The sequence below is a fragment of the Botrytis porri genome (assembly GCF_014898465.1).
Source record: "Botrytis porri strain MUCL 3234 chromosome Unknown BPOR_019, whole genome shotgun sequence".
Classification (NCBI taxonomy): Eukaryota; Fungi; Ascomycota; class Leotiomycetes; order Helotiales; family Sclerotiniaceae; genus Botrytis; species Botrytis porri.
Window position 1 is genome coordinate 496,562 of NW_024066093.1, and position 26,515 is coordinate 523,076.

General features: G+C 39.1%; 9 protein-coding genes across 9 annotated transcripts; 4 read left to right on the plus strand and 5 right to left on the minus strand.

The window, feature by feature from the left end:
- Nucleotides 1-351: 351 nt before the first annotated feature.
- EAF01_011096 (uncharacterized protein) lies at nucleotides 352-792 on the minus strand (the record flags this gene model as incomplete). The annotated part of the gene is made up of 1 exon (XM_038919353.1): nucleotides 352-792. One exon carries the CDS (start codon nucleotides 790-792, stop codon nucleotides 352-354), a length of 441 nt encoding a protein of 146 aa, XP_038765224.1.
- Nucleotides 793-2,576: 1,784 nt separating this feature from the next.
- EAF01_011097 (uncharacterized protein) lies at nucleotides 2,577-4,797 on the minus strand. The gene is made up of 6 exons (XM_038919354.1): nucleotides 4,316-4,797; nucleotides 3,966-4,267; nucleotides 3,775-3,917; nucleotides 3,346-3,725; nucleotides 2,796-3,298; nucleotides 2,577-2,741 (listed from the first exon to the last, which is right to left on the minus strand). Exons 1-6 carry the CDS (start codon nucleotides 4,604-4,606, stop codon nucleotides 2,663-2,665), a joined length of 1,698 nt encoding a protein of 565 aa, XP_038765225.1. The 5' UTR covers nucleotides 4,607-4,797; the 3' UTR covers nucleotides 2,577-2,662.
- Nucleotides 4,798-5,173: 376 nt separating this feature from the next.
- Nucleotides 5,174-5,707, minus strand: EAF01_011098 (uncharacterized protein; the record flags this gene model as incomplete). The annotated part of the gene is made up of 1 exon (XM_038919355.1): nucleotides 5,174-5,707. One exon carries the CDS (start codon nucleotides 5,705-5,707, stop codon nucleotides 5,174-5,176), a length of 534 nt encoding a protein of 177 aa, XP_038765226.1.
- A 939-nt stretch (nucleotides 5,708-6,646) lies between these two features.
- EAF01_011099 (uncharacterized protein) lies at nucleotides 6,647-6,922 on the plus strand (the record flags this gene model as incomplete). The annotated part of the gene is made up of 1 exon (XM_038919356.1): nucleotides 6,647-6,922. One exon carries the CDS (start codon nucleotides 6,647-6,649, stop codon nucleotides 6,920-6,922), a length of 276 nt encoding a protein of 91 aa, XP_038765227.1.
- Nucleotides 6,923-7,963: 1,041 nt separating this feature from the next.
- Nucleotides 7,964-8,428, minus strand: EAF01_011100 (uncharacterized protein; the record flags this gene model as incomplete). The annotated part of the gene is made up of 1 exon (XM_038919357.1): nucleotides 7,964-8,428. One exon carries the CDS (start codon nucleotides 8,426-8,428, stop codon nucleotides 7,964-7,966), a length of 465 nt encoding a protein of 154 aa, XP_038765228.1.
- Nucleotides 8,429-14,479: 6,051 nt separating this feature from the next.
- On the minus strand, nucleotides 14,480-16,705 carry EAF01_011101 (uncharacterized protein; the record flags this gene model as incomplete). Its single annotated transcript, XM_038919358.1, has 4 exons — nucleotides 14,480-15,936; nucleotides 15,983-16,039; nucleotides 16,087-16,559; nucleotides 16,659-16,705. The coding sequence occupies 4 exons, from the start codon at nucleotides 16,703-16,705 to the stop codon at nucleotides 14,480-14,482; spliced, it is 2,034 nt and encodes a 677-aa protein (XP_038765229.1).
- A 3,875-nt stretch (nucleotides 16,706-20,580) lies between these two features.
- On the plus strand, nucleotides 20,581-21,960 carry EAF01_011102 (uncharacterized protein; the record flags this gene model as incomplete). The annotated part of the gene is made up of 3 exons (XM_038919359.1): nucleotides 20,581-20,622; nucleotides 20,671-21,546; nucleotides 21,600-21,960. The coding sequence occupies 3 exons, from the start codon at nucleotides 20,581-20,583 to the stop codon at nucleotides 21,675-21,677; spliced, it is 996 nt and encodes a 331-aa protein (XP_038765230.1). The 3' UTR covers nucleotides 21,678-21,960.
- Nucleotides 21,961-23,319: 1,359 nt separating this feature from the next.
- On the plus strand, nucleotides 23,320-23,763 carry EAF01_011103 (uncharacterized protein; the record flags this gene model as incomplete). Its single annotated transcript, XM_038919360.1, has 1 exon — nucleotides 23,320-23,763. The coding sequence occupies one exon, from the start codon at nucleotides 23,320-23,322 to the stop codon at nucleotides 23,761-23,763; it is 444 nt and encodes a 147-aa protein (XP_038765231.1).
- A 2,150-nt stretch (nucleotides 23,764-25,913) lies between these two features.
- EAF01_011104 (uncharacterized protein) lies at nucleotides 25,914-26,411 on the plus strand (the record flags this gene model as incomplete). The annotated part of the gene is made up of 1 exon (XM_038919361.1): nucleotides 25,914-26,411. One exon carries the CDS (start codon nucleotides 25,914-25,916, stop codon nucleotides 26,409-26,411), a length of 498 nt encoding a protein of 165 aa, XP_038765232.1.
- Nucleotides 26,412-26,515: the final 104 nt, after the last annotated feature.

The following is a 26,515-nucleotide window of genomic DNA, read 5'->3' on the forward strand; positions in this document are numbered from 1 at the left end:
CACATTCAACGAATGATAGATATATATGGTAAAAGAATGATAAACCGGGTATAAACGAATGACGGCGCCCCAATGCCCGTATTTCATCCCATCCCCGATGTCGTATACATCACCAATTCGACCCAACCCAAACATGAATAAAAGAGTGAGATTTCTATTGGAAATCTCTGGACTCGGATGTCTCGATCAACCCTGTAGGAAGAGAATCGCTGTTCCAGAATTCCATTTTCTCAAATCGAATCAGCCTGTCCCGTCATCATTTCCTCGGCTTCTCATCGCATCATTTCCAATACTCCTCGAAGTGATACTCATATTAAATCTTCACCCAATAACAACCCATAAATCTCCAACTCATTCTTCTTGATCCTCCTCATCCCCGTCCATCCCCCCAACAAAAACCACCTTTGACCTCGGCTCCCCCGGCGCTTTCGGCGCTGATCTCTTTGGAATGAAAAATCCGGGTCTCTCATAGAAGTAATGAGGTTTAGGACTATCCGGCATGCGTCTATAGATGAGTTCACTCGGATGTCTCGATTCATATCGCGAATGCGGTTCGAGGAATGGTGACGAGGGTTGGGAAGTACGGGATTGTGTTGAGGAGATGGAGGAGGTGGAGGATGCGGAGAAGGAACGCATGAGGATGAGTGGTTTGGGGGGTGATTGGAAGGTATGAGATGAGGGTGAGGGTGAGGATGTTGTAGAGGAAGCTGAGGAGGAACGAATCGGTGTTCTGGTTTTGGGTGTGAAAGGAGGGTTGGAGGTGAGATCGTAGGAGGGGGTTGAAGAAGACATTTTGTGTGATGTTATGTTTATGACGTATAGTAATCGAATTTGATATTCGGAATAAGTGTTAATGATAGTTTCTCCGAGTCGTGGAGTGTGAGATATAAGTAAAGAATGTGTATCCGAAAGGCCTCTCACAATCCAATAAAGATCCAACAGCAAAAAGAACAACAAACACGCACGTCATTCACAAATGCCAAGTACCTAAAGTGACTGAAAATCAAACGAATGAGAGGGATTAAAGAAAGACAATAAAGAACGAAAGAGTGGCCGTACACTTATCGGTATCCAGAATGAAAAATGTGAATGAAAACTGTGAGAGATGTCCAGTACATAAAGACCTAGAAGGAGGCTCATCGACCTTCTTACATCAATCTTCCCTGATTCCTTTCCTCGACTTCCTTCGATATCACATATTAAAATGGAGGAACAGATTACTCCATAGACTTATTCCTACAGACCACATGGCATCCATGCACTCCATATTTCGTGCGCATATGATGGTGTTGATAAGGAAATCCCGTTGAATATGCATGAATTTTTGTGGGGAAGTGTATTCTTTTCATCCATAGTTCATGCATGGGAACTCTAAAAACCTTTGACGCTGGGAGCAGAATGGCATTGTCCAATCAGAATAGTGGGAGGGTTCAGATGGATGTTGTGCCTAGTGCGGGGTGAGATATGGCGCAGTAATCTATGAGTGATGGGATAGATGTGATGATGTTGGTCGGATGAAGATTGATAGATGGTGAAGGTGGATGGAAAGTGTAATGTTAGTCGTTAATTCTTGGCAGTTGTCCCTGTTGTCACGGTTTAACTTCAGATTCGAATTTCAATATAAATTTATCAAGAACAAAGGAAGTTTCTAGTAAAAAAGCAGATGAAATAGACCTCTAGGCTTTCACATCCCATTCCTCCATGTTCTTTTCATCAAGTGCATGATCAATCCGCCTATTGCGAATTTGCGACGCGCTTCCAAACTTTAGTTGGTGGTCCCATCATCAAACACCAGACCCACATCTGAAAATAGAAACAAAATCAGCACAGAACATCTTTAGGCCTTTGCTCAGTCCTTTTAACATTGAGCCTCCCAACATTATATTATTTTTGTGTATCAAGTGCAACAACAATCCTCAGTTAATCATTACCAGAACTACGGGGTAATTCCGGACTGAAGGTGATTATATACTTCGGTGGGATATTTTCCGAGTGTGGTAGGAAATCCAGTAGGGTATTAAGGAAGTGCCAAGCTGCTAGAGGGCTACGTTAGGCTTCTAAATTCCAATGCGGATTATACATAATTTGTAAGGTTTGAGGACTAGGGAGAACGGCAGGAGTAGAGAAAATGATTGAGTATTATAGGAAAAACGGGGTTGCATGACTGAAAGTTAGTATATGATATCGTAAATTATATGTGATGAGATGAGTTAGTCCGAATTTAGGGATTGGCTCCAGTCAAAGACATGACAGAGAGTGTTGAAGTTGTGAAGATGGATCCGTATTTTTAGGTTTCAATGACTCTCATTGTCTGGATCCGCAATAGTTTTCCGGCTGCCTGTCGCATCGACCCTCAAAGTGGCTGCCGGCCTGTTTTGAGGCAACACGATAGAGAATATACAATTGCATCACGAGCCGCATCTGGAACGCATCTTTAGAAATGAACAACTCCAAGTGGTATTGCAATTGGCCATTGCCGTGGTATCCCCGGATTGAGGAGGCAGTACAACAGAAATAAGCGAGCCCCTTCATTTTGGATGTCATTACAATAGAGTTCACTTGGCATGCTGCCTAGGTTTGAAAGATGGGTTTTGTATATCTAAAACTGATGCAATATGTAGGGTAATGATTAATGGAATAATCTCTATTCGATTGAGATCATTCAAACATATTCAACAAACGGTAATCCAGTTTGCTCTTGAATAATCTCCAAAGCCTGAATAACCTTCTCATCTTCAAATCTATAAATCAAAATGTATTAGTCAGAATTCTCTACAATTGAACTCACAACTAACCGTCTTCCTATCAACTGTAAGCTGATAGGTGCATCTTTATAACCTTCAGCTCCATGTTGTTCCCAAAGATCCCAATTGTATTTGTCCTTGTCGTTTCTTGGAGTGTATGTCTCTTTAGTACTGTCCTTTTCCACATCAACCTTGTCAACTGGAAAGACTAAAGCAGGATAATCTAACAAATTCCACTGCGAAGTGTAGCCCCACCATTTACTGGTGTCTAGTTTTGGTGCACTTCCTGGCCCAACTGGAGACAGTATGACGTCGACCATACCTTCCAGCTCACCATTTGCACCTTTCGAAGTTGCTGTTTCGTTCCAAACACTTGCATACTCGGTACGATAAATATCCCGTTGAACTTGAGAGTTCCACATCGATGCGATGCTATGAGATTGTAGATGCTTGTTCTGAGTAATAATGTGCTCAGTGAGGGGGCGAAGGGGCTCCCCGGATTCCTTTATCGCATCGAGTTCTTGTGAACCACCATCGGAGAAATACAAATTGGCCTAAATTAAATTAGTGATGATTGCATGTTGGAAGACGCCACTCTTACAATTATCTCCCAAGCCAGGTCATGCTTATATGGCTTCCACTCAACCACCTCTATATTTTTATTCGTCTTAAGTTTGTCCACGACTTGTTTCAAAGCTCTTGTGATTGGGGGATGTGGTCTAACAACCCCATCATCCCATAAAATTGCAACTTTGATTTTTTTGCTTGGAAAGAAATTCTCCTCTCGCCAAGGGAAGGGCAAAAGAGATGGCTCCTTAAACCATGGTTTTGCATCAATGAGTGCTTTCATGAAGACTTTACAGCCATCTAAGCTTGTTGATAATGGTCCGATCGTGGGAACGATGTGCTCGGCCCCAGCCATAGTTGCAGTCCATCCATCTACTGGTAAACGACGAGCTGTTGGCTTCATGCCATATACACCTACGTAAAGGTGAGCATATTTCGACTTAACGGCCTCGCTCTTAGTTACCATTATTTGCTGCCGGTGAACGGATTGAGCCACCAATATCAGTACCGATACCAAGACACGAACCCCTAAATCCAACTAACGCCCCTTCACCACCCGAAGAGCCACCACAAGTCAAACTAGTATTGAATGGGTTTACAGTCACTCTAAGAAACAAATTAGCAGTGTCAATGTAAGTTGCTTGTCAGATTTACCCATATATGTTATTACTCGTCTCTAAATGCATTAAAGTTTGAGGTTGTGTGGTCCTGGCATATAATATGGCACCTGCATTCAACAGAATTTCCAAGATATGGGAATCAACTGGACTTGTTCTGCCAACCCAAGCAACGAAGCCCGCATTATGGTCTAGGTCTTTGATACCGATATGCTCTTTTACGCTTATCGGTATACCGTGAAGAGGGCCAATAGTCTTTCCATTCGTTTTCAAGTATTCGTCAATGAATTTTGCACGAGAAAGTGCTCGCTCGGGAAGTAATTCAGTGATGCAATTGGTCTGAGTTTGATTAGTCTATAGTAAAAGTGTCTACTAAGATGAACATACCACTTTTTGGGCTAGCCCAGCTCTTCTCAAGAATGCTTTCGCAACCTCGGTTGAACTCAACTCTCCTTTTGCAAGTTTAGCCACTAGATATTCAACTGTAGCTTCTGTAATTTTAATCTCCTCGGATGTAAGTACTTTTCTTGCAACTGACAATGTGTTTAATGGAACATTTGTGACATCCGGAATAGCTGGCTCGATAACTGCGATAGTCTCATCTCGATATCTTTGTCTATCTTTGGCAACCTCTTGCCAAGATGCACCGGATGCTGTTGTTACTGTTGCAGGTGCCATGCTAACGAAAGACAACCATTTGAAAAACGAAAAAGGAAGAGAGTAAGTCAAGGGGGTTTCGAACTTTGTAGACTATTTGAACGGAAATTGGTACACAAACCTAGTGTATGTCGTATATACTTTTATTAATCAGAGTTTACCTTGACATCATCAGTGGATATGATAAGGAATGAGAAGCTTCAGATGATAAATGTGTTATCATACTCCGTACATCCTCGGACAACGGCGGGGTAGATACTAGATAGTAAGGAACTCGTAGGTGGGTAGTTGAAAGTGCCATCCCCAAATTGGAAAGTCCTCGCGATGTGTGGGAGGTGGCTCGGTGTCAATTGACAAGAGATGTTGGAGGTTTGAGTTTGTAAATAATTGTATTCTAATCTATTAGAAACAATCTTTCGGGGGCCGCTTCTTTCAAACCGTTATCCTATCTCCAAATCATGTTCAAACTGTAGATTTCAAACCCCAAACCCCAAACTCCCATTTCCGTTTCCATAAGCCGGGTATAATTCCACTATTGTCCTCCCTTACTTCTGAACTGTACGATTGTCGGCATTCGATTGAGCCGTCTTAAAATGGGTGACCCCAATTGAATGCAAAACCAACAGCAATAATTGTTAAAGTAATCAAAATCATGCTAACCAGCCATTTGCAGATATCCTCCGCGTGGCTTATATCCGGATCTATCTCCTCGTTCAATATCTCTAATTCTCTCTGTGTTTGTATATATAAAGCCTCGTAAGATGGTGGAGGAGGTTGATTTGGATCTATCGTGATGATGAAGGGGTCATCTCGGTAAGGTTCTTGATGCTGAAGTGGTATGTCGTGTGTATGGTCCGGCGACGATAATTCATATTCGGGAGGCCTCATTTGTGCTAATCGACGTACTCTACTGACCAAATAATCGTGCATTGGCTCATACCCAGGAGGTTCGTTGATATCGATATGGTTTCCTCCCATCCCTCCTGTTACCCCCGCATCTTCATCATCTGCTGGATCATCATGGTAAGGTCCGATAGGTACTGCATCTTCTTCGGGTAATGGTGGTAACGATTGCGTGAGTCGTGCTCGAGAAATCGAAGTCAATGGGTGATGGTTGGACATGTCGAATATCGCAATATCTTGGTATAAGTCGTGCCCGATTCGCAGATCCTCAGATCCTTTCACGACTGTCGCCCGAGTTCCCTGTCGAATATCCAGACACAGCAGTGGATTGAAGAAAAGGTAACCACATGAAAAGTTAGATGGGCATGGCAGCCTGTTATGATTTTACTACGCCGCTCTGTTCACGATGATTTTAGTGGCTATGAGTTATCCCCTGCACTGTAAGACCCGCCAAGCTTCCCTATAGCCTTGAGACCCCTGATGCTCTAACACAAGGCATATTTGCAACCACAACTCTGAAAATTGGTGTTTCATAATGTTCTACAAACGAACAACATCAATGCCAATGGTGTCGCAAGTGTTGCACCTATTGTGTTCGGATAGATTGGCTTGATTCGAATTTGAGTCAATCCTTTTTTTAAGCTCTAGATCCCGTCAGATTTTCACTTCACAATATCCTCTCATTTCGTTCTAGAAGCATGCATAATTCTCTCTTATTCATTCGTTATTAACCCTGGCTTTCGAAATCCTACTGGACCCCTATGACAGCAAGTACTTCTCCACCCAATTATGAGTTGTAAATGCATGGCATGATGTTTTGATGCTGAACTCACATTTCTTGAAGTCTTGCTTATGACAAAAGAATCTTGAACAATCATTCAGCCAGTAATTGAAAGGTTATTGTTATTCGCTGGATGACGACCTGTGGTAGTTCCGCCGAGTCACGACAAAACGATGTTCCAGAAACAAAGAAGATTTCCCAATCATTTCCATTGTTCTTTGTATTTTATTGATTGATCTAGTCGCTGCTGCTGGATTGTTATACAACTATGATAGAGATCAAGAACAATCCCAATTGTCCGAGTACATATGCCTCGATGACTCTCTATCTTTCTTATCATCACCAACCACACTCCTGAAATCAACCTCAATCTCAAGATGCTTTCTGAACACATTGCCATCGTTGCCTTCTGCATGATTGTTCTTGCTGCCATGCTCGCATGGGCTTTCTGCTGGCCTCACAAACATCACAGATATGGCATGGATGACTCTAGAAAAGCAGCAAAGAAACGCTCGCGTACCGCTGGCCGGTCACATCGCGACGTCGAGATGCATCCGAGGAATTGGAATAAGGTTGAGAGTCATTCCAGGATTGGAAAGGCAAGAAACATGCCTGTGCATGATGAATCCGAAAAGTACGAGGCATGGGTGTGATTGTGCTAAGGCATAACTGGAGAAACTTGAGACGACATCATGCATTCTTCAAGCGAACTCTCAGTCGAATATGACAAGTCTATATTTGTTTTTGCCAGAGAATAAATCAATTAGTCAATCGAGACTTTACACAAATTTACCTTCACTTATTTCCTACACCTACTTATCCTTATTGAATTGTGACCCAAAACTTGACAACTCCGAACTTTCCCCCTTGAACTATTCACACTTGTCGAGGAACTGCAAGCGCCATTACTGTATAACCACATACTAGGATAGATCTTCAGTATTTGTAGAAAAGATAAGAATTAAAATTACTTTTGAGAATCGAGAACCAAAATGGCTTTACCCCATCATCGCTCCATCGAAAAGGCGTCGCCTTGCCAAAAGAAGCTTGTTTTGGCCATTCATACATGATGTGACATGTGCATGTGGTATAATAAATATACATACACAATAGACTAATTTGGCTCTCGATCAAACCTTAACTGAGGCGGTACCTTCAATACATTCATCACACGTCGGTCTCAGATTAATTCGTTCAAATATAGGATGGAGTCATGAAATTGTGAAACACTGTCATCGTGATAGCTGTCAAAGGGTCCTTGTGTAAGTAAGAGCAGGACTCCGCATAAGTTCGATTTTGACATAAGACATTTCCTAAGACATTTTCTATAGATCAAACTTTCTGATCTTGCCATTCAGTCTTCATATTTTAAAGGCTGTCTAGACTATGAAAGAACAAAAAAGACGTTGTATTCATGGTTTTCTTCAAATTCGTTGCCAGATCCATGAAGATCAGGGTGCGTCTGATGATAGTGGGACATGTCTTGAAGTCAAGTACGCTTAAACGACTAAGATACTGGCTAATATTCTTCTCATATTTCTAATTTCTGTGTTATTGTGTTGTTATTGTCACTCCAATATCATTATATAGATTTATCTAAAATTTTTAAAAGGAAAGCTTTTTTTATTTTAATTATCCTCCTCTGGGGAATACCACCACCAAATTTCAAACACCCTCTGAAGAGAAAGGCGAAATCAGGGAAGGCTCATGTTATGATCATCGATATCAAACTCCGCTTCAGAACTAGAATCATCGACGACTGCTGGAGGGGCAACGACTCGCCCATTGTTAGCCGCACGATTCGCAGTCCACTCGTGTAACTCAAGAAGAAAACCGCGATACTGAGCAATTTGAGATTCTCTCCCCATCATGATCTCATGACGCGAAACGATCCGCGCTCGTCTTGCTTGTGGTAGTTCATCACTCGGAATGTCTCTTGCGCCAGGCAATTCTTCGGGAAGCCGCTGGGCGATCCGTCTTCTTTGCTCTACATTCGCACGCTCCAAGAACTCACCATTTCGAAAAAGTCTAAGAAGCTCACCCGGATTATTCGGAATCTTGCGAAAGATAAGAAATACTGGCAAGAGGACTATGGAGATGAAGCATGCATAGATGAGTGCGACTAATAAGCCGATGGCTTGAGTTAGTATTCTCGGCATGATGTTTTCGGAGCTTTGTCTGTGGAGTTTGGGTTTGTTGGGTTGGTGGATCTGTTTGTAATATTCACTTGGTTCTTTGAGGAATCGAGGATTGTTACAGACAGAAGTGGCTTGAGGAAGGAAGAAATTAATATGGAACGGGGATGAGATGCCTCTCATAAATATTTTAGAGCTGGCAATAGATTTGTTCTGGATATGTTCGAGAGTACTTGAAGTATACTTTCGAGTTGTTGAAGTATGTAATTTGGGCAATACCTGTATTGTATGTTAGGGGGAAACAGTAAAGAAACAATGATCACATTACCTCGCTGTGAGTATCGCCCATCCATAACCTACGTCTATTAGTTCCCTGTGTGTAACCACGAATTGTCTTGTGTAACTAGCTGATCAGAGCATGATTTCTTGATAGACATAACGTAGTTTATTAGTACATGCACTATATTAGTGCATGCACTACTTTTACCTTAATTTACACTCTTCAATTTCAATATACGATTTATCAACTATTTATTATGTAATCGAATAATAAAGAAGGGAGAATACTCTTAACTATTGAAGCTATCGAAAAAGATAAAAAACTCTTGATTTAAAAGGCTGTTAAGCTATATAATATTATATATATAATATTTATTCAAAAAATAAATAGAAAAACTCTTATAATTAAATTTTGATTATAAAATCTAAAATTTATTAAAGTAAAAGAGCAAATAATTATTTCATATATTCTTAATATAAATCCAAAAGATTTTTCTTTTAAATTTAAAAAGATAGAAGATATAATAAATTATATTTTCGAATTGAAAAAAGGAAAAGCTATTAGAAAGCTCTAAGTATAGCGATTTATAAAATAATATAAAGAATTAAAGATATATTTTAATTATATTTATAACTTTTAAAAAGCTTTTTATAAAGGTTTTAAGCTTTTTAAAGAATAATTTCGATTAGTTATAAATATATAAGTAAAATATAACATTTTAGATGAAGATTTTTATAATTTCAATGAAATAGACTTTATAATAGGAATTATATATATAATAATAATTATTATTAATATTAAGAGATATAATAGAAGTAAATCAGTATAGTTAGATAATTAAAAATGAGCTATAATAATAATATATAGAAATAAAGAGAATGAAATTATTTTCTTATTTTTAGTAATTTAAGGATAGGTTTATTTCTTTAATTAATATACTAAAATCAATTTTCCTATGGACTAAGCTATTAAACCTATATTTAATGAATAAATAAATAAATAATAAGATAGGTTTAGAGTAATCGAAACACTTTAATAAGTATATTAAGAATTAAAGAAAGAGTAAATATCGAATGTTAATATTGAATAGATATAAAAGTTATAAATTAGTAGCTTTTCAAATATATTATAAAGAGAATAATATTATATATTTATATTTACTATTATATTCAAATCATTTAATTCAACTATTGATATTAATTGTTTTAACAATCTAAAATGTTCATATAATAATTAAATTAATGGATTTATTAAAGTATATATTAATTATATTTTGAAGATTAAATTCTTTATAGCTTTTAAAATTATATACAAAAAATCAATCATTTCTCAGAATATAAAATCAAAATTCTAAAGAATATATTTAATCCTATTTAATTCTAAAACTATATTTTCGAAATTAGATATTCAAATTCACATATCTACCCTCCTTTCTTTCGATTTAAATTAATAAATCTCTTAAACCTCTTACAACTTAATTAAAGCTCTTTCTTAATTAACATTAATTAAGTTTATTTATATCTATATTTAAGATTATATTAGCTTTAACTAAAGGTATAAAGTAATTAGCTTATAAAAACACATTTTTAAATATAGGAATTTGTATATTTCGAATAATAAATAAAATATTAAACAAATAGTAATATATAAAAAAAACCTAATTATATTAAGAAGGAATATTCACTAAATAAAAAACTTTTAATATATTATCTTAATAAAAAATTGATATTCAGATTTAATATAATAAATATCAAAAAAAGAATAAATTTAATAAAAAAGCATTTTCTATTTAATATTATAATAAATATAGAAAGACAGATTACAATATAAGAATCTATTAAAATAATAAAATAAATTCTAAATTGTTAAATTCTGAATAATTTTAATTAATTGATTTAATTATTGTTGAATAATATGGGTTTGAAAGTGTAAATTAAGATAAAAGTGGTGCACGTACTGATATAGTGTACGCACTGATAAACTACGTTATATCTGAACTAACAATTGTACTAGTAATCGCAAATCTGTGTTTCCATCAACACAACATAATGAGTTATATACTTGGCTACTCTTTCAGCTTGAGCGATATATTCTGAAACCTTCCACGATCTATAGACATCATCAACTTCTCTATGCAATTTTGAATCGGAAGATTTGAGATAGAATACTTAGAGCCGTTTTCGCAGCTAATTCTTTGGCTCTAGATTTCTGTTCTTCTTTGGCAATACCTTCTCATATTTGTTCCATTCACCCAATTAATTTATTGGTCTGGAAAATATACAGTATTCTTTTCTGTTTTCTCCTGTTAACACAAGTATTCCTGCTTCGCTACTTCATTGAAACAGCAAGTCAGCAACATCTTAGCGACCGATCAATATCCTTCAAATTCCTAGTCTCGAGCCTTGTTGAACTCACCGAGAGCTTCACATTAGAAAATTGGAATCTAATCAAAGAATCACATCTATGGATAGTCGCACGGTTTCTTGCATGTGAGTTCTACGGACTTGTCTTCAATTTATTCGGAGTGTGTTCTTCGCTTTTTTTTTTTCTTCAAAAAATCTGGGCGTCAATTCACGGTCACTATTTTGAAGTCTCTAATTAAAAAAAAAGCATTAGGGTGGTATTACAATATTATCTATCATTTTCACCACCAAGAATCCAAGCCAAACTTCCCCCTTCCCCTCCCCCTCCCCCTCCCCCACCCCACCCAAAACAATGCTACGCTCCTAATACCATCACCTCATCACCCCTCCCTCAAACATCCAAACCTCACCATCCCATCCCAAACCCACTCCACTCACCACCACCCAATTCCACAATTATCTCCTAATCCTCGCGTCGCACCTCCCATCCAACCTCATACACAATAACCGACTCTACAACCCACAACCACAAAGCCAAACAAAGCAATAACAAATCATAAAACCAATCAACATCGAAACTACTATACTCCAGAAGCCACAAATGATCAAATCACACACATATAGACAAGAAACTACTTACTCACCTCCCTTTCCACTTCATACATAACGCTCTTCTTTCTAATAAAATGAATAATTAGTGTGACTATTGATGATTTTATCAGGAGTAGTGGAGTGGTGGAGAAAGGAGGGACGCATAGGAAGGAGAACATTCACTTATTAGCTTACATTTAGGACGTGGATTATAATATCTCTTCAGATGTTGTTTCTGTTTCGAAGTTTTGGGATTGATTGAGGGATAAAGAAAATTGCTGAGACTCGCTTAACTTGGTGCTTTTTTTCTTTCTTTATAAGTTTTGTGACTTTGTTGAGGGTTTGTATCTTGTTATATACTATATATTGTATGCATTATGTTTTATATATTATATTCGACAAATTACTCTCATGCTCCTTAGAATCTATAATACTTCAGACTAGATTCTATCTATTTAGAATAGATTCTATAACGAAAGGGGGTATATATTCTATAATAGGAGAGTAAAAACAGATATGAATTTTAGGGCATGAGAGTGATTTGTTGTGTTATGTTATATATATTATATTATATGTATTATATGAATTGTATTATATATATTGAATTATTAAATTACATTATAGTACTTTATATATCTTAAATCAATTAATCAAATTTAGATCTCAACGATTATATTACTATGAAATTAATTCTTTAGATAGATACCTAGATAGACAATAAACATCAACTTAACTTAGTTCTAAATTACATCAAAATGTCTTTATATAACTCTTATCTTACTCTCACTATTATACATCCCAGAAAACGAATAAGTATTCTCACGCGAAGTCTCTATATCAACTTCTATCTATCAACTCAGAATATAATGATATAATACAAATAACTCTTTAAGAACTCTCCGAGTTATTTTACTAAAATTCCGAGTTCAATAGACGCGGAGCCAAGCCGTATATAAAATAAAAATATAATCAATAGACTAATAAAGACAAAGGTCGTGTCTTTAGGATGTCTGTTATCTTGATTAAAATCTTTAAAATGATTATTATTATTCTAAATCTAAGGATTAAAGACTCAAGTCAAAATAAGTTACTCGCTTGATCAACTTCTAAAATTCACATTTAGATTCTCATTATTCAATTCTATTTACAATAAATATCACAATAACGTACACTCAATTTTATATATAATTTTTATCTTATTTTAAAGTTATTCTAGTACAACTACAACCGCCTTAATAAGGAGTTCAAGGAATTAAATAAAGTAAGAAAGTAAGAAAGTAAGAAAGTAAGAAAGAAAGTAAGAAACCCCCAACTCACACCCTCTGCCACCCCACCGCTCTCATCTCTTTTCAACCTATCTGTTAGCATCCCCAACAACTCCTCCCCAAATCCGCGCATAGAAAAGAATGCGAGAGAAAACGAGTAAAATTGCATCCCAGAGACTCCAAACGACCATAAGAACGAGTAGAGAAGCAAAAGCGATCGCGAAGCCATCGAGGAAACCCCCCACGATTAAGGCGACGAGGAGTTGCGGGTCGAAAGGAGTAAAGAGAAAGTTGTAGAAAGAGTATAAGATCCCGAAGATGGAGCCGATGTTGATGCTGATGATGAAGGCTTGGAGGTAGAATTTTAAGAGACAGGAGCCGTGGTTGTGAGCGTGTGCGTGCTCTTCAGCGTGCTGTTGGTCCATGGTGAAATGGAGTCAGTCGTCTGTGTGTTTGTGGCTTGTCTTGTAAGTTCTTAAGTGGTGTAGTAGATCTCAGAGAGAGCGCTGGGTCCGGAGAAGAGAAGAGAAAAACTTGGAGGATCAAGTGTGCATTATATATACGCAATAATTGAGATTGTTATGATACTGCCTAAACATTGTCCACATGTTGTTTTCGTATCAGTCTGTCACCAAGTTATTCATAGAGCCTATTGGACTTCTGTTCTGATACCAATTCCTTGAGCATTTTAAGAGCACAGTGACGCACTATGAACATTCTTAGAAAAACTGCAAAGCGAAGCGATCAAAATCAATGAGTCTTCTCTACTAATGAAGGCGATTTTGGGAAAGTCCCACCATCAGAGGTTCTACAGTTGACATGAACCTTTTCTCAGGGTTAGGGTTAGCTCGTACACTGGGTTGCTCGCCCAAAGCAAGCCGGCGTTTTAATACATTCACGTAAGCAAGGCAGTGGGCCAGATGATAAGATCTTTTTGAATATAAACAGCAGAAAAGTAGATGTCCACTCAAAAACCTAAATCTACATAATTTTCCTCGCATCGGGCCAAACTACTCATTCAGCTCTTAAGACAAGTCATCCCTTTCTAGGAGAATGTAGGATACCTAGCTAGTAGTACTACAACAATCCTAAAACAAAGATCATACCAAAATTTACAAAGCGTGATCATGCATCACCAGCCATAGAAAAGAACTTTCAGAAGTACAGGTGCGATCTTATAACTGCAATGACAGCCAACTCCGACTAACTCAAGACTCACAAAGAGGTGCGAAAAGAATGAAGTGAAAGGTAATCCCAAACAGTTGAGCATAACCACTTAAGCAGATAGGTTTTATTAAAAAAAGAATTAAGAAAAATTGGCCCATTTGCACATGAAGAATAAATCAACATGTACCTCAGTGGGTCTTGTAAGGACTTATTATTCACCAGCCGGTAACAGCTGTCCAGCTATACTATCATTATTTTCATTTTCTCATATCTCATACACATCGATTGATTTATTCGATTCTTGAATGCAAACGCCTTGCCTCGCAGGTGTGTAAAGCCCACACCACAAAATGCAAAAGATTTCCTGATCCCCTGTAAACTACCCTTTTCATAGAGAGATTATGCTCCTTCAGAAACCAGTCTGATGCCAATGTTCATGCACTCCAAGTCTTCCATTACACATGCCAGGTCCAAGCCAATCAAACAATTCCACTACCATGAAATGAAATGCCAAAAGACCGCCAGATATACCCCAACTTAATTTGATTCCGAGCCCTAGTTCAACGGCGGCTATTACGACGAGAGGATACCAGATCCATCGTCTAGCGAGAGAAGAAAGACATGGTTTTGTTATCATGAAAACTTTGAAAAGAAAAATTGACACTCTTGCTAATAAAGTAAGGGATTGCTTATTGTGAAGAGCCCACGTTTCGCCAAAGTGACGGTAGAGAGATATACGATTCTTAAAGGAGGATACAAGCGTGGTGGGTGGTGGCATCAATAATGGAGTGGTAATGTGAGGTTTTGTAACAGGCAAAGCAGTGCGGCTTCGACTGATTTCCAATGCGAGCTGGGAGGTTGGTGTGGGAGAGGATGAACGAGATGAGGTCTCAGATGAAGGATCTTCGATATATGCTCTTGAGCGCACTCGCTTCGGTTCCCGTTCGTTGACTGGTGTTGCGGGTGGCATAGGTGAGTCAATTGATTGAATTCTTCCACGAATTCCTGATGAACTACCATGCCGTACTCGTGTTGGATTCTGTAAACCTCTCCCGTTTCTGATCGCTTCTAAGATCTCATTTGCACTAGGTCGATCATTAGGGTTGACAGCAAGTAGTCTCTTGAGAAAGTTGTATAGCTGATTAGGTAATTCTGGTCGCTCTCGTCGTTCGTCTTGGAATCCCGACCATGTACTAATTTCAGCCCTAAGTAGATCCATGTCTTCAAAGTCTTCCTCGAAGCTGTCTGCACTCTTGTATGGAAGTCGTCGGAAACACATGAAATAAAGTATCATTCCCAAGCTGAAAATGTCAGACTTCGTGGTGAAGTTTCCATACCGACCAAACTGATCCTGCTTCAAGACTTCAGGAGCGCAATATGATATTGTGCCTGTAGATCCTGTCGATTTCCTCACAACGTTTTCCGCTTGTACTTCTCCAAAGTCGCTTATGAGGCATCTCATGTCACTTCCATCTTGATGTAGCAAGCAGTTGCTTGGTTTCAAGTCCCGATGAATATAATTCGAAGCGTGTAGATGTGCAAGGCCCGACGTAATATCTTTGAAGAACGAATAAATCTCCTCAAACTGTAATTTCCGCTGCGATGATCTCAAATTTGGTCGTTCGGCGCCCCCCCTCGATCTTCTTCGCATTTGCTCTTTCAATTGTTCATTTGTTGTCTGCATGTTTGGTGTAGGTCCAGCGATATAACGTAGTAGGTCTCCGGAGTTGCAATACTGCTGAAGAATGTAGGCACATGGTACTGAGGGACTGAACCGATTCAATTGAACGTCTTCCAGCCAGACATGTCGATAGGATACGAGGTTTGGGTGAGAAAGCCCCTGCAAGAGTTGAACCTCGATGAGAACTGTAGAAGTTAGTACCGGAATCGCGAGTAAAGAGAGTTATAATACCTTTCTCTAACCACGCATGATCATCTCCAACTGGTACTCTTTTGCACGCAAATTGACCTACAACCCGTCAGCACTTCGTTGCGTAAATTCCTGGATTTCCATACCTAGAGACACTCCATCAAGCTCATGGCGGACCAACAGAACTACTCCCTTTCCTCCACGGCCTAATTCCTTTTCTTCAATGAAGAATCTCTTGAAGTAGTTTGGGCTAAAAGCTTCCTTCTTTATGGTATGACCTGTTTCCACTGCTGGAGTGCTTGCCACAAATTCTACATGGTCTTCTGCATCATCTACATAGTTCGCAGATGGCGAAGCAGGTTGTACGAGTCTGCGTATCGGACTGGAGGGTGGTTGCTCATTCGGACCACTATTTGCAGCATGAAGCATGCGAAAGTATTCTGGAGCTATGAAAGCATTTGCACGAGCGGAAGGAGTAGGCTGCTGTCGTTCGGGAGAGGGTGTGCGCAACGGTCGGTGACATGTCGGACAATCATTCAAGACGAGACCAGGAGGGGCACTTCGCAGAACTAATTGTTGAGTATTGGGATCTCTTATCACGATCGCATCATCATGGCGACTGTAACATTAAATATTAGCATGTATGCGCTTGCTAGCTAGCTTCCAGCTTCCGCCTCTTCAAATGATCTATATGGGAAAAAAATGAGGTATAACTTACAGTACAATTTCTCGACTGTCTCGAGATGAATATGGGACCAAAGACATGGTAGAGAGTTGGAGCTTGTGAAGTCAAGTCAAGCCAAGCAATTGGTTGATGTTATAGAACAAGATCTTTTTCGATCTCTTATGTCGCATTGTTCATTGTTGAGTGATGCTTTATAAAGATAATTAAGTCAAGTGTGAATACCAGAGAGGTAGGTGTAGATGCATGCAGCAATTGCAGCAATGTGAAGATACACAATATTATTCAACATCCAATTCCCATTTCCCAATAAACATTTTAACATTCATAACCTTAACCATGTCACAATGACCATCTCATGTTAACCTTATCCAACTTATCGGGGGTCGGTCGGTCGGGGCGATCATTCTAGTGACTGCCATTGTTGTCCAGGCGTTTCCCTTTCCCCACACTCTTGACCTCAGCCTCACTAAAAATGTTTATTTTAGAGGTCTCCGACACTAATAAGGTGGTCACTAAGGTGGCCACTAAGGTGATACTACCGACATGGGCCGATCCACCAGATCCTAAATATCCAACAAACCTCCCTCACTCACACCCCTCTGTACCCAATTGTATATCCAATCTTCAATCTTCAATCTTCATTCTTCATCCTTTACACCTGCATCCAACCATGACTTTGAACTTACGAGGCCTTCAGGTGACAAGACCCTCACCAATTACCATAAGCTACGTGTGCTGTTGAGCTTTGAAGATTCAATCAACTTTCGATGACTTGATGGATGAGTTTGTGACCCCGTTTACGAAGCAAAACCCTCAAAGTAACAGCAACGGCTGGCACGAGGCGGGTACCTACATCGATCCATCCTGCTTAAATCAAACATTCCGCATCACTACATTATCATTGCTGATCATTCACACGTGGGCAGATAGTATGGAAGTCGTCTCAAAGAATGATCTCCATAATCTACAACCTCTCAATGCTAGACAGCATTAAAGCCATCTGATATTGATGCTCGGGATTGAACGTCATTCCTATTTTATTCCTGCTTACGTGAAGTCTCCAAACAGTGACAACGGATGCAACATTGTACTGCTGTCAGGGGAGATTGTTACGAAATCCACGCCGAAGATAATCGGCGAGGATTGTTTCAATGTCTTAATTACTGTACCACATGATTCCCTCGACAAAATCCGCCAAAGATTATCCTGTGCCGCATACAAAATTGGCCATTCCGCTTTGACATATGCTGGGCCCAATAATACATCTCGCGCACATGGCAACGCGATTATGTACGGGTCTCGCATGCTTTGTCCTGTCTGTGGAGATCAATGTGCAGCCTACCGTGTCAAGCAAACACGGGATATTCTTCTCGAAGGCGGAAGCTTGCAGAGAAAGATTTCGGATGAGGTTAATCATCTCGACGACTGCGAGTTTGATCAGACATCTTATGACCATCGAGCGATTGTGCGCCAGATCGCTTGTAAATATTGGTTGATTCAAGATTTATTTAGCTTCCGAGGAATCACTAGCCGTTCAAAGTCACGAAGCCCATTTTGAAACGACGAAGTTCTTTGTTTCTACTCCGGCTTGTACCTCAACTAGTTTGAGGTCACGAACGAGAATATCTATTGGATCATATACAGGTCTGATTTTGCCAAGGAACAAAATCCCCCATAGAAGAAAGAGAGAAGTTTACATTGTTCCATTGCGGCTTCTAGAAACTTATCTTTATTGGATGGGGTTGTTTCACTGCTTCAATCTTTTAAGTCGACCACCCTACTTTCGGGCCACCCCTGTTTTGGGCCACCCTTTTACACCAAAAATCGCTTTTTTAGTCTATTAATATCTCTATCAATATATAATCTAATTTAATAAAAATTTGAATATATATAATTTAAGTCATTTTAGGCTTATTCTGAAATTTTTAGATTTTTAGGATTTTTTTATATTGAGATCTAGAGCTTTAAAATATCGATTTTTTAATTTGTATAGGAATTACATATAAATTTAAAACTTTTATAAAAACTTTAATAACTTTTTAACAATAATTATTAAAAGAAAACTATATATCTTTTTGAAAGTTTTGAACTTAAATTTATATAGAAATTAAAAAAAAAATTAAAAAAAATTAACAGATATAGAGATATAGTATATAGTGAGTTTAGAATAGTTCAAATAATCCCTATAATTTTGAGGGTATTCTTTTAAATATTTATTTACAAGAAGTTTTCTATTTTTTTTAATCTTTTAAAGTAAATACACTATAAACTTATAATAAAACTTTTTAGGTTATTTTTAGCAATTTTTATTAAAAAGTTATTAAAGATTTTATAAAAGTTTTAAATTTATATGTGATTCTGTTACGACGGGTAACATTGGATCACGTGACGAGTGTCATGTGACAGGACGTTGGAGCCTTTGGAGCTTAGGATCCAAGGGATCCAAGTAGAACAGAACCATGGGTTTCGTAGAGCAGGAAGGTCTATATAAAGGAATGAGTTTCATTATAATGTAGAGCTTCGTGCTCAAGATCAATCATTAGTTTCATACTATAGTTACGAGAATTGCAACCAGTTACAACCTTATTGAATTCCTACTTGAAGTCTAGTCTAAACCACCTCGAGAGATCTCTAGACACTTCCACGTGACCCTAGAGGCAGCTCCCGTAACAGATTCTCATATAAATTTAAAAATCGATATTTTAAAGCTCTAGATTTCAATACAGAAAAATCCTAAAAATTTAAAAATTTCAGATTAGATTCAAAACGATCTGAATTATATATATATAAATTTTCAATAAATTCTATTCATAAATAAGAAAGTTAAAAATTCCATTTTTGGTGTAAAAAGTGGCCCGAAAGTAGGGTACCCGACTTAGATGAAGGGTGACATACGAAATCCAAGGTCAGAGCCGATAGAATGGATCTCCAAGTGCAGGCGGTATGGGTAATGAAAATTTAATCATCGGTGTGATCATCATTGTTGTTACGGTCATTGGGGGTGCAGTTGGCTTATTCGTATGGTAAGATTACCAATTACGGAGGTCAAGACTGTACAATGGAGAAATGCAGATGAACCCTCTACAAGAACGCCGTCCAGATGGTCGACGTGGACGAGTACATGAAGAAGATCGCCGCACACAAAATCCTAATCAAGGTAGCCCGGGTTTGGCCGACATTATTGGCAATTCACTTGACCGTCCTAGGGATAGAACAGAGAGTGATGATGGCCGAAGTCTAGCAGAAATTGTGATTCCACCACCCAACGACGTGGAAAGGTATGTTCAGCTCGTTTGAAGAAAGTGAAGAAACCAAATATCACCGAGGAACCTCAAGATGAGCCAATTACAGCTAATGCTGCAGATCGGTCATCAAATCGCGTTCGTCTATTTACTACACATGATGATCACTTTACAGTAGGAATTGGAGTAAAGGGCAACGGGAAACCAACCCCACAAAAGTTTCAAAGACCAGTCGTCTCTCCTGAGAACATGGATACTCTGCTCATTAAGGTCGAATCTACTCCAAGCTGGCTGTTCTCAAAAAGAGGGCAGTCTTGAATTGGAGTCTTGATCGATCGAACAAACAAAGATGGGGGCAGCTCCTTTGCTGATGAATCATGTCAATTTGTAATCTCGGGAAATAATAACTTTGAATTTACCGAACCCTGCATTAGCAATTGCTGTAAACAAAACAAGGGGAAATTGCTTGTGGATCGAAATGTAAGATTCTCCCCATAAATATCAATTTACAGTTGAGATATTGAAAAACATTTGGAGTATGGAAAATGATCAAGTCCGAACCTAGTGGATATTTGTCAGTGCAGAGAGGGCGGCTGTTTATACAGAATACATAATATCCTGAGGTGGCAGACTGGAGTTTCTTGTGATATTATCTCTCACTCCAATCATCGCGCAATATTTAGCGAAGGGGAGACAAATCACCTTGCTAAAATATGTCGAAACTTATTGTTATAACGAGTGTCACCGGTACCCAAGTGCTTATCCTACCAACTTCTGGATGTACGAATACTAATCAAAGATAGGGATCATCAATTGCCGAGACATTTCTCCGCTTCCCTGAATGGCGAGTTCGAGGCACAACACGCAATCCAGCAAGTGTAACTGCTCAAGCATTAGCAGAAAAAGGAGTCGAAATCGTTCAAGCGGACTTTGACGACAAGATATCACTATCTTCAGCTTTCCAAGGAGCTACTGTGATTTACTCCAATACCGATTTCTTCGTGCATCTCTTCACAGGAATATCCGAAGGCGCTCCTCTTGGCCGCACAGTCCTCGAACACGCATATGATCGGGAAATCGCTCAAGGTCTCAACATCGCAGAAGCAGCCGCTTCATCTAGCGTTCTTGAAACATTAGATTATTTCATATATTCCTCCTTGAGCGACGCAACGAAATGGAGTGGAGGCAAATATTCTACGGTATATCATTTTGACTCCAAAGCAGAAACGATCCGGCAGATTGAATCTCGATTTCCGGAGTTGGCGAAGAGAATGAGTACCCTCCAAATGGGATATTATGTCACGAATTGGAAAGCTTTCCCACCAATGGCACCACAGAAACAGGATGATGGGAGTTTTTTATTCGAGAGACCTTTGAGTCCGGATAGTGTGGTGCAGTTTGTGGTTACGCAGAGGGATACAGGAGCGTTTGTTAAAGCCTTGATTGAGATGCCGCCGGGCAAACATTTAATAGGTGTTTCGGAGAGAATGACTTGGAGAGAGTGGACGAAGATTTGGGGAGAGGTTTTGGGGGTTAAGGCGGGGTTCAAACGGGTTTCGGAAGAAGTTTTTTGGGAAGGGACACCGGATGCTATGTTATCGGAGTTGCAGGTTGCTTGGGATTACGCAGATGAGTTTGGTCATGCGGGTGGGGATTTGGATGTGCTGAGGCCAGAAGAGGTGAGTGTGATCCTGTCTTTGTGATATTGCTAGTGCTGATTTGTAATTTCTAGCTTTCGTTCAAGATTTCGCTCACGTCGATGGAGGAGTATATCAAGAGTGAAGATTGGTCAGCTGTTTTGAGTTCTTGAAGAAGAAACTCTCTATTCGCAGGAGCAATCAAATTTCCATATTCTATTGATCGAGAGGACTCAAGAGATATGAAATGTTTCGGAACAGTAATTTTATTATATAATTCAACTGGAACCATCTTCTTTCTGGCGATTCCCAAACCCTTCTTCCATTAACTTTCTTGTCTTGTCTTGTAACATGCAAGAAAATTCTAGGAGGCGTAGATAATAATGACTTGGGTTGAGATAGTAGTCCCGCTCCAGTTTGTAGTACTTCTCTTGCTATATTTCTTGGGTAGGTAGCTAAAGTCAAGAATTGACATCGGTGATTCAGTAGTCGAAGTATGATAATCCTATAACTAGCTTATTTTAATTTTTAAGGGTTTTTTGTGATACTATCGATTATTCGGACTTGATGAGTAGGAATGGGGTTGCAGTTTCGAGTAGTGCTCACGATAATTGGGAGGGGTGATGGAGTTGAGTTGGATAGACTATTGATTGGTGTGGTTTAGTTTGGAATGGAATGGATGGTGTGGAGTAGTAAGTTGTGGATTGGGTTGAGGGGGGTTAGATGGAGAGTTGGTGGGTTGGTGGGTTTGAAGGGTATTAAAAGGAGTAGTAGTAGTAGTAGTAGTAGTAGTAGTAAACTCTTAACTTAATTGATACAGCCCATCTATAGTTAATATTATATTAGCTATGCGATGCACCAATGTATGTCTCCTCGAATAACCTAAATGAAAAACATAAACCCCCACCCCTTGAATACCATCCGTCTGTTAGCATAAGGCTATCTGTCAAACACTTATAGTGCATAATAGGGACCTACGTATACTTTCGAAGATGAATATTATATTCCTTGAAGGCTTTTTTGGAAGTTGGTAATTTGATGGGTGATCTGCTGCCCATTTGCCCAGCCGCCGAAAAGGTATTTATTAGAATTCCTGGGTATCGGTCTTGATTCCAGATTTCTTTCGATTTTGTACGCTTAAGTATTCCAGGTTTTGATTTCATCAATAGTTCATCAATGTTTATTATTAATACGTAGTGATAGGCAATTTTAACTCAATTAACGCGTAAACTCTTGAGTAACCAAATAGCCTCTTCGAAGTAATAGCAGAAAGAATACGAAGCCCACATAATGTAAGTACAGATATCGACTTCACTGATCTCGAAAATGCAAGTTTTAGCTTGGCTATCTGTTGGTATCACCCTAGTATTAATTGTGTTGTTTTCATAGTAATGGGGTTGTTATGATTTTGTGTGATTGTCTATTCCAAGTTTAGAACTACAGATACAGAAGCTATCTGCTACATACGAATTGCATACATGAATACTCATTCGTATTGTAATAGTATCAGGGATATATGTCAGATTAGATAGATGGTTCCTCCAAGAAGGAATCATACTGAACACGAAACAATGAATCTGGATAATTGAATATCAAGATCAGCATTCTATCATACCAAAATATGCTCTAATACGGTTTATTCTGTATTCTCGCTTCGTTTGAGATTAGCCGCAGTAGCGAAGATTTATTACAATCCATCTATTCTATATAACCTACAACTATAACCAACCAAATACAAACTCACCCTTCATCACCATTCTCACACCATCATAATCTCAAATCTCAACACTCTACTTAATTTATCTGAACAACAAAATGTCCACCAATACCTCCCAGCTCCTGGATTCTCACGAATCAAGCCCAATATCCTACACCCCAGAAGATAGCGGCAGCGATACGAGTAATACCGGCACGCAGAGTCCTGTAGTCCTCGATACAGTTTCGAAGCTTCGTGTTCGGAATGCTGAGCTCCGGGATAAAAATACTGAGCTTCGTGCTCAAAACATCCAGCTCCAAGAAAAGAACACACAACTCCAGAACAAAAATACCCAACTGGAGGATAAAAATACCCAGCTCCAAAACAAAAATATAGACCTCCGCATTCAAAATGCTCAGCTACAAGCTGAAGTTGAAAAGCATATTGCTATTTCGAAAATGCGAGAGAGACTATTGCTGCCGGTGAAAGAGGTTCAACAGGATAAACAGGGGTGCAAATGGCATTTTTGGATTATTTGCGCTTTGATTATTTTTGTGCGTTGAGGATTCATACAGATTTAGCTAGGTATAGGGATATTTGAGGGATGAAGGGAGGAGAGGGGAGGTGTGTGGATTTTGGGAAGTTGATGCTGATTTTCGATTGGGTTGTTGGCTTATTTAATGTTCGGTTGGAGAGTTGATAGGATCAATTTTAGATTGATACGGGGATCAACTCAGTTTTGGCGAAAGTTTGTTCTGTTTGTTCTGTTTGTTAGGGTTGGGTTGGGTTGGATGGATATAAATGATGATTCATTTGGAGAAATGTTTTCTTTATTCGATATGTACTCGTAGCTTGTCAATCACAAGAAAAGTGATAGACTAGGCATCATAGATAGCTAATTATCATCTGTCTTTTCTCAACATATTCTTGATGCTAGAGGAATAATGAGTTTATTTGTATGATTGGTCACAATTTGTGTAGTATATTGCAAGTTTATATGAAGACGATGGTGTTATATGCGTGTGAGTATGACACTATAACATGATATTCAATGGCACTATGAATTTGGTACTTTAGCAGCAAGATATTGAGAGCAGATAGGGGAATAGGGGGTGCTGGATTGAGCCATCTTTGATCTTAATGAAAGATCGTTGAGCGATTTAAACGGCCATTAGAATTTTTTAACCATGGTTGGATAATCTCAAAAGATAAAATCGAGATTCTTTGATCTTTTATGTCACTTAAGGATGACCAATAATGATTCAGTACAACGAGGTTGATACATCATCCTCAAGTGTCCCTTTGAGGGATCACAGCCTGTGTCTTTCCTGATCTCCATGTGACATGACTGCTCGATTCCCCTGAGACAGTTCTTTTTGTCAGGATAGTGACATGTTCGTGAGCCTCGCAGGTGAAGTTCCAGCATTTAATTGTCTTCAGAATGTCATTAGACTTGCGTAGAAATTGGTTGTTTTTCGAGGAGGCAAATAAAGACTCAAAGTTGTGAAATATTACTGCCAGAGAAAAACAAACAAGCTTATTTGTTGATTGTTAAAGGAAATCTCACCTACATATTGATCTCAACACATGGTGGGAAAGTTATGTGACTGATCCAAATCGTCGTCTTCTTCAGCATACCAGCCTTGAGGTATCGTCCCTTCGAGCATCCGCAATCTGATGCCGCCTCAATTTGAAGTTATTCGGCATTGGATACTGAACAGCTTAGGATTTGATGTCAGTTTCAACTGACTGGTACCAATCTGGTCTCGTTTCGAACTTATATTCTCTGGTATCATTCAAGTAGGTATCCGTTGGGGTCTACCTCGAAAGCTTACGGAGAACAGTGAAGAAACGGCGCGGCATGCCAATCACACGAATGATGAGGAATTTGATGGCAATAACTTAATCAGCGTGATGGACAGTCGAAGACATAGCAGTTCAGATAGCGCTAGTTCAACGACTACAGCGGGTACAAACCACAAATCGGCACTCACATTAGCAAAAGAGCTATTGACCATTCTAGAACAAGGAAATTGAGCCCCGAGAACAGACGGGATAGATCCCACGGCCTCAGGCGATACTGAATAGACAACCCATACGGATCAAGATACGAAAATACGTTGCACATGTCAGCCTTCTATTCTTTGGGCCGATCTCAAAATCGCTTCAGTTTGCTAACATCATCTCTTGTCGAGATTAATACCTTGGCAGCAAGTTGTTCCTCTAAGAAACGAGAAGAATATCGACAAAAAGCTCTCGAGGACTTCAACGTTGTTTTTGGGATTAATTATTGCAAAAGATTGGAGGAGATTTACGAAAGTCCTGGAGGTTCAAATGCTTCGCTGAGTGAGACAAGCATTCAAGAATTTCATTCACCTGGGAGGAGGAGATAAGGATAAATTCTTTTTTACTTCCATTTGTTCTAGAATTTAAACAAAGGGACACACAACAGAGAAATTTTCATTAGATGCATCAATGCTGAAAAATGTTCTTGAAGTTGCGTAGATATAGAGTATCTTGAGGATTCCACCAGAAGCTTCGATTTATAGGGCATTCAGTGTGTACTAGTCACTGCTGGAAGGAAGAGAATTTGAAGGAAAGATGTGTATTGTTTTGTAAATCCTTCCAACAACTTGCAGGACAAGAGCAAAAACTGATTTAAGAAGACAGCAGTCAGCTATTCAGATTTCTTATTTATATTCTCAAAACCAAAATGCCAACCGGAATGTCCGATTTAAGCAGGAAACACGCTGTCGTCCTGTCTTTCGGACTAGGAATAGCCTCCACCATTGCCTCGAATTTTATCCTCACTCGCGTTTCCACTCGCGAGTTGTCTCAAAGTGCCCATGAGAGAAGTAGAAAGAGGACCGAAGATAACGCAGGTGACGAGCATCAAAAGGACCGTTCAAGAAGCCGCAGCAGTGAATCGACGATTCGCCAACATGAAGGCCTGGATATATCTTGTACATGTCTACCAGTCGGTTCCGAGAAGATCAACTTCCAAGAAGTCAAAGAGATCATTTCAGCATTTGAAGAGGCAGGCGAAACTGACTGTAATGGATCTCAACGACGCGTATATCGGAACATGATAATCGGAAGGTTCCGTTCGGGTATCGAGAAATTGTCTTGTGAGACACTCCAAGAGATTTACGAAAGCATCATTGAGAAGACTTGCCAGAAGAACGGAGCACGAATAAGCAAATCGCAGTGAGGAGATAGATGGGAGAGAAGCTGAGATGTTCCATATGCAGCCGAGGATCATGTACATTGTGAAACGTCCTGCACTAGCTGGTCTAACTTACTTGTTAGTGAGCA